General features: G+C 46.2%; 1 protein-coding gene across 1 annotated transcript in view; it reads left to right on the top strand.

Annotated features, from left to right (window-relative positions):
* DYNLRB1 (dynein light chain roadblock-type 1) overlaps positions 1–5064 on the top strand; it is a 10956-nt gene extending 5892 nt beyond the window's left edge. The window contains exons 2-4 of the mRNA XM_029964934.1: positions 1946–2021; positions 3378–3545; positions 4561–5064. Coding sequence (XP_029820794.1) covers positions 1946–2021; positions 3378–3545; positions 4561–4604 — 288 coding nt within the window. The 3' untranslated portion in view covers positions 4605–5064. The remainder of the gene's footprint in view (positions 1–1945; positions 2022–3377; positions 3546–4560) is intronic.
* The last annotated feature ends 2138 nt before the right edge of the window (positions 5065–7202 follow it).

Here is a 7202-nt window from a genome sequence, read left to right as displayed (position 1 = left end):
ATCGGAGGTTTCTTCCTGCCCCAGGTGTGTTGTTGTTCAGGGCGTATTCATGAAATTCGGGGATCAAAATATGTGTCAAAAATTTGTAAAGAAATAAGTGGTGACCTGGGCTGTAGGTAGAGAATTGAAGTTATCTGATGAGATGTGTTTTTTAGGTGAACCCAGGAGTTCAGGCTTTCTAGATAAGAACAGGAAGATAAAGGCTGCTGTTTGGACGTGTAGCAAAGGGTATTTGACAGCAAATTGGCGATAGGAGAGTGTTTATCCTCCTTTTCCAGAGCGCATCTCTTCTTCCCTATGTCTTTTGTAGTTACCCAGCACTTTGTTAAGATAGTTTTTATCTGTTTGACGAGTTAAATATATACTTTTTTTTCTCAGTAATAATTTTGCTGCTCTGGTGAGCAATACTGGCTGGTGAAGGTGTTGGACAAGCCCCAGGGTGGGAATAGGAGAAGCAGGACCTTCCCACGTCAGCAGCAGTGAACTGTAAGCCCATCCCTCACCTGGGAGTTAGATCAGCTCTTGGTGGTAGAGGAAATTAAAAGCTGGTATCCTTCTGTATGGCTGCTGCTTTGCATCCAAATGTTTTTAAAGGTCCTGTGAAGGAAAGTATTTAATGAATCAGGACTTAAATACTGATAGTAAGAAATCAAGAGATTACTTCTTAATTTCTTAAGAGATTTGCCATCATATTTCTGTCAGCATTTGTGCACCCCATAGCTTGTTCTTCATTTCACTCCCTTTGCCTTCCGTTTGAAAATAATCCAGCATTCAGAAATTATCAAGAGTTTTGTTGAAAAGACTGAATCTTTCTGTGCTGTATCAGACAGAAAAACCCCTGCTCCACAAAGACCAGCCCAGGGGGTCCCACCCCTGATCAGGCACAGGTCGTGTTCCCAACAGCCTCCTGAGGAAAGTGGGCTAACAGTGCTGGGGCTGAGCTCGTGTTGTGTTGTGAGGACAAGGGCTCTTCCCAGGGAACAGGGCTTGGAGAACATGGCTGGGCTTGTTTGCTGAGGGAGGGAGTGCAGAGGGTTGTTCCCAGTGCCCAGGGAACGCAGCCTTGGCCAAATGCCCCGCGTAGGTCTCACCTGTCCTGGTTCAGGGGATTCCTGTCTCCCTTCCTTGACCATTTCTGTAGGACTCTGCCTTGCAGGATCTGAAAGATGCTGCCTGTCTCTTGGAATATTGGAATAAAAAAATGCCATGTATTTCCCCAGCTGTGGTGCTGAGGGTTTCCCACCCTGTCACAGAACCCAGAGTTACATTTTGATCTGTGTATTGTAGCAGTGGAAGTTGTGCAGAAGGTACTGAAACCTCCTCTGACTTTGATGGTCTTTACAGAGAAGGCAAAGGGACTGTAAGGGCCTGTTGCCTTGGCCTTGTTTGCATTTTCCCTTTTTTAAGCTGTAGTTTTTTATTGGTAGTGTTATAATCTTGCAGCCATCCCAGCATGACTCAGAATTATAAGCAAATAGTGTTTATTAATTGCTTTCCCCTTAGTTCTCTTATGAGTAATTGCTCTTCACAGTCATTTAATAAAAGGGAAGGTAATCTTGCACCCAGAATGTGTCTTTTTCCTACTTTTTTTATAAATTCTGTATCTATTTTCAAACATTACTTTTGTCTCACACCCAAATTGTGGTGGCCTGACTGCAACTTCCAGCTGCAAGAATTCACTGGGAGGGTTGGGGAGGAGGAGGGAGGGAAAGATGAGAGGGGAGTTCCACGTTTCCACAAGGTGATAATCACAAATGTGATGAGCAAAGACAGATGGAAAACAACAGCAAAGGTCCTGCAGAAAAGATGGCACCAAAGCACAGCCCCTTTGCTGTACTGTGTGTGTTTGAATCACCCCTGTGCAGCTTTGCTTTCAGACAGAGCCCTGGTGGGAGGCAAACAGCAGCTGTAACCCCCTGTTGACCTGTGCTTTCTCTGTTTGCAGGCTGAGGTGGAGGAAACACTGAAGCGAATCCAGAGCCAAAAGGGAGTGCAGGGAATCATCGTGGTTAATTCAGAAGGTGCTGTGTCAGCCTCACTTCTCTGAGCTGTGACTTATTCTAACCCTGTGCTTGGGGGGCTGCTCACTGTGCCACTTAGCTTAGAGTCTGGCTTTAGCAGGGGTTTCTCTGGAACCAAAGCAGAGGGACTACAAGGGAAAACTGAGTTCCCATTTCTGCAAGCTCACTCTATTATTTTAGGAAATAAATTAAGATAATTTGCAAAAGCTTTGAAATACTTGAGTTATGCCAGTGTTTGAGACTGTGTCTATCAAAACCTCTGTCAGTAGCACTGAGGCTCTCATGAGATGTGGAGTCTTGCTGCTGTGCATGTCCAGAGTGCTGCTGGCCTGGCAGACTCAAGTTCCTCAGCACTGTTTGGTGCTCGTGGCCTTGCAGGACCCATCAGGAAATTGTCTCTTTTTGGAGTCACTGAAGGGTCCAACAGAGCAGCTGCTTCAGAGCACTCTGAATACACTGTGAGCAAACCTTAAAATTGTGTGATTATCAATTAAAATGGAATATGTCCTAGAAATGATCCTTAGAAAAGATGACAGTGGCTGTGTATGAATATACTGAGGATCAGATCACTGGGTACATGTAAGTAGCTTGTGTTCCTGCTCACTGCTTTTCCTTAGTGGTGAGTAATGGGCTGTGCTCTCCAGGCTGAAGCTGCAGCTGTTGGAACCTGCAGCAGTGGTTCTGCCCTGCCAGGATTTAGCCCTTGGCTGCTGCATTGTTCTGACACCTGAGCTGGGTTTGACTGGCTCTTTGTGGGAGAACACAGCTAATGGGTGGCTGAAGTGTAGGGGAGGGAAGACTCTGGCCAAGCAGTGTGTCTGCCCTCCTGGCTGGTGACCACTGAGGCAGGGACCTCACAGGACTGCATCACCTGCTGTGGCTGAACGGTGGAGCCCCAGCCTTGGCTCTGTGGGCTGCAGCAGCTGATGTCCTGTATAATCCCAGGCCCAGCGTGGCCTACGTGAGTCTCATTTAACTGTGGTGGTCTGGAGCCTTCCTGAAAGAAAAAGGTGTCCCCAGGCAGGAGAACCAAACTGAAACATTGGTATTTCCTCTCTCCTCTGCAGGTGTTTATTCTTGTTATTTATTTCTGACTCATATATAAATAAATGGAAATGCAAAGGTAGAGCACTGATGCTACTGCAGGTAAACAGTTCTCAGCTACACTCGTGGTCCCAGATCTCAGGTTTTCCACATCTTGTTGCTGTTCATGTTCTCCTTTTGCCTTTCAAAAGAGCACTCCCGACCCCCGGTGCACAGCAGCATCTCCTGAGGTGGAACAGCCACCCCACTGGACCTGGTGGTGCCCGAGGTTGTGGAGTGTTGTCCCTGAGCCCTGCTGTCCCTCTCCTGCAGGCATTCCTATCAAAAGCACCATGGACAACTCCACAACCATCCAGTATGCCGGGCTCATGCACAGCTTCATCATGAAGGCGCGGAGCACCGTGCGGGACATCGACCCCCAGAACGACCTCACCTTCCTGCGCATCCGCTCCAAGAAAAACGAAATCATGGTTGCTCCAGGTAAGAGGGAGTCAGGGCACCCAGCAGGATTGTTTTCTCACTGCCAGCCCGGGAGAAGCGTTCTGCCTGCTGCTGTGCTCACACTGGATAATCCCTTCTTGCCAGGGAGCTGTTCTGCTCTCTGCAGAGCTGAAAGCTTTTGTCACGGACCGAAGTTCGCTTTGTTGTGTTTGAGTGTGGGAAATCACTTCCCTCATTTCCCATTGATCAAAGGAGAAAGCATGAAACAGTGCTTGAGAGCACGTTGCAGCCTCTCATGCTTTGTGTTTTTTCAGTATAAAACCCCAGGATTTGGAAAGGAATATGTTTTGAGAGCAGTTTCCATTCAGAACTGTGGACTGAGTGAGAAAACAAAACAGTCCTGATTTTCCAGTTCTGAGGAAAGTATTAGAGCTACATTGTAGCTGTAATGATGAGTCCTGGAATACAGCAACAGCAACCTGCTTTTCAGGAAACATTCTCAGTATTCCATCAGATTCAGCGAGTGCAGTTCCCTGATGTGGCAGGAATTCAGCTTCTCCCTGTGTACTCCATGGGGATGGTCCTGATGGAAAGGCCAAGGCTGAGGCAGTTGCCTTGGGCACAGGTCAGGGCACATCTTAATGCAGGCTCTGGTTTATGCTGGGGTAGCCTCTGATTTCCACAGGAAGGATGGAAAGATTGCTCCAGGAAAAACATGACTGCAGCCCACAGTCAGAGGAGGGAAACCACTGCCTTGCACTGCTGGCTTTGATTCCATCATTGCATGTGCCAGTTACTGTTGTTTCCTGGCACAAACAGGGTTAACTTCAGCTGCCTTGGGAACATGAAGTTTCTAAAACTGAGACTTTTTATCATAAAACCCATAAAATAAGTGATCTGACACACAGAGCCTGTTTTGCTTGTTGAGAATCAAAATCGGGGCTCTGGAGTTCCCACAGTGTATAAGGGAGATGTGAAAATGTTGGAATTTACTGTTTCTGTGAACCAATATCAGCAGTGAAAGAATAATTTTCTTTTTTTTTTTTCTCTCCAGATAAAGACTATTTCCTGATTGTCATCCAGAATCCAACTGAATGATTGCACTGACTTGGTCTGGTTTTTTTCCACTTTGCCCAACTGTTTTTTTTTAATTTAATGGTAAAGAATAGAGCATTAGTGTTAACTGTGCTGTGCCACTCCAGTAAGGTTCGGAAAAACAAAAGCAGGTGGTTTGCTGTCCACAAACAGCAAAAATGGCACTTTTTTTTTGTATCACAAGTCGTTTCGAGGGAGAGCTGGTGAGTTAGAATTGGGCAGTAAAAAATGCAACAGATTCTTTTAATAGCTAAAAAGATAATATAATAAAATTCTAATAATAACCTAAAAAAGGCTATTCTTTGTATGCCTCCATGCCTCTGTCACCACTGAGCTCTGCTTTGACACTACTAGTTTTGAGTGGCTGTAAATATGACTCTGCCTGTCCTCTAGTTCTGTCTTACTCCATTGGTTTTACTTCCAAAAGGTCTGACCATACCATATTAAAATATGTCACCAGTGACTGGTTTTGTCTTATGTGTTTTTCTTCTGGAGATTTTAAGTATTCTGGTGATTGACTGACTTTTTATTCAAAAAGTAGAACCTTCCTAGGACTGTTTTTACCTGTCTGTTGCTTTCTCTGAACAAGGATTTGCTCTAAGGGCACATGCAGTGCACTCACAATTGCCTCGTGTTGGAGCATTTTCCCACCTCTTTCTTTCAGTTCCAGACAGAATTTTCATGGCCAAGTAAGGCCATTGAGGCTGCCCGTGGAGCTCCCAGACTGCCACTTCAGTAGCCAGTTTGACCCAGTATCTTCCTTTAGTATTTTTTGTTTGATGGCCACTAAGGACAAAAAAAAGTCATGTGGTCCCTCTCAAGTTACTAAAGGGGTTGTTTTGATTGAGTTTTTCTTCAAAAAACCAAAAAAGAAGCAGGGTTGGGGGTGCTGCAGGCAGTGCAGCTTTGGAGAGTTCAGTAAAAATGTTGGTGTTGACTTGGGCACCTGTGGCTTTCAGAGCTCAGTGGTGGGTGTGTGGGCACTCAAACAGCCCGGGTAACCTCCATGTTCAGCTTTTCTTCTGTGCACTTTAACACCTGGGCATTAATTTACAGACTGTCTCTGTCTTTTAGGTGGTGTTCACAACCCTGAAGGCCAGAAATGCTTTTTGAGATTTGTAGTCAGCCCTGCAGCATCTGGGTCAGGGTGATTTACAGCATTTGGGGTGTCTCAGCTGCCATCATGACTCAGTGTTGGCTGCTCCTGTTCATGAACTGTTTCTCCCACCTCCTTGGGTCTGGTTTAAGCCATTCCACCGAAGCAGGGAATAGGGTCTGGAATCCTGTTTGGCTTTGGAGCAGCTCCTGGCACACAGCAGGTTGTACAGTGCCTGTGATCTGCAATAGTTGAATGCTGTCTCCCAAGAAATGACCTCAGCAAGCTGAAGTCTGGATAATAACAGAGTAGTGAGGCAAGGCAGGAGAAAAATGTGACTTCAGTGATCTCTCTCTGTTATTGTTCATAGTCCAGAGAAATGTTTCCTTGGAGGTGGTGACCTGCTTATGGATTTTGGCTTTCCCAAGTAGGTGGTGGTGTTACTGCCCTGAACAGTGAACCATCTGTAGTGCCCTGCATTCTTTTGGACACTTCCTTAAGGATAACTGTCCTGCCAGTGCCTTTGTGTCATAGGAGCTTGGGAGAGAGAGTGTTGAGGTGGGTTGTGTTTAAAACAAGCTGTAACAAATAACCTATTGCAAAACAAAGATCACAGCCTTTTTCTGGGTTGAAACCATAAACTTGCAGTGAAATGACTCAACTCCTGCTGTGTGCTGGTTGGTTTGGGTTGTTGGGGTTTTTTTCCCAAGGGCTGACATGAAATATACTCAGGAATTTGAATAAAAGGGTCTTAAGAAGCTGGGTTTGGAGTCTGAAGGAGCTTGTCAAATCTATCTGGGCAGGGCCTTGCTAGTGCCACCTTTACACTTTGCATCCAAATTAATTCTGATTTATTTCTAAAAAAGGAGAAGGGGTGGAGGAAGCTGAAGAACGACAACTTCTATTTAGTTACTTGCTATGGAGAAAAAGTGTCTTGGATCAGGAGCATCAGAGGGTCACAGAGCTCTGACCTGCAGCAATTTTCCTGTATGTAAGTTTAGGGGAGGATTTCACTTTCTTTAAGTTACCTTAAATAGGGCCAAAAAAGAGATGGATGGAGTCGAGCTTCTTGTCCTGTGCTTGCTGAGTCTGGGCCTGGTCACTGTTATGGTAAAACCATTGTCAAATTGAGGAAGAGTAGAAAAACGAGCATGCTGGTTCCAGTCCTTTTTCCTGAGCAGAAAGCACATGGATCACAGGATGGCCTGAACAGCCTGTGCCCCTGTGCCTGGGAGCTGCTCTGTGGAGGGGCTGGGCACTGACCTGGTTTGCTCTCTTGGAGAGGTCAGTTTTGGTGCATCCCTCACTGAAGGCAGAGGAAGCATCTGCTGCTGGCAGGTGGAAAACAAACCCTGACACATTACCAAGGTAGTGAAAGGGAGTTTGGGGAATGGCTCTGGGCCATGAACAGCAGCCCTTGAGGCCCAAGGACGTGCCCTCCTGTGCTGACCCTGCTCCGAGAGAAGGCTCTGGCAGAGGAAGGGAGGTGACCCTGCAAAAGCTTG

Source organism: Manacus vitellinus, unplaced genomic scaffold, assembly GCF_001715985.3.
Source record: "Manacus vitellinus isolate BGI_N305 unplaced genomic scaffold, ASM171598v3 scaffold_85_pilon, whole genome shotgun sequence".
Taxonomy (NCBI): Eukaryota; Metazoa; Chordata; class Aves; order Passeriformes; family Pipridae; genus Manacus; species Manacus vitellinus.
Note: the sequence above shows the minus strand (reverse complement) of the source record. Positions and strands in the feature narration are given on the sequence as shown.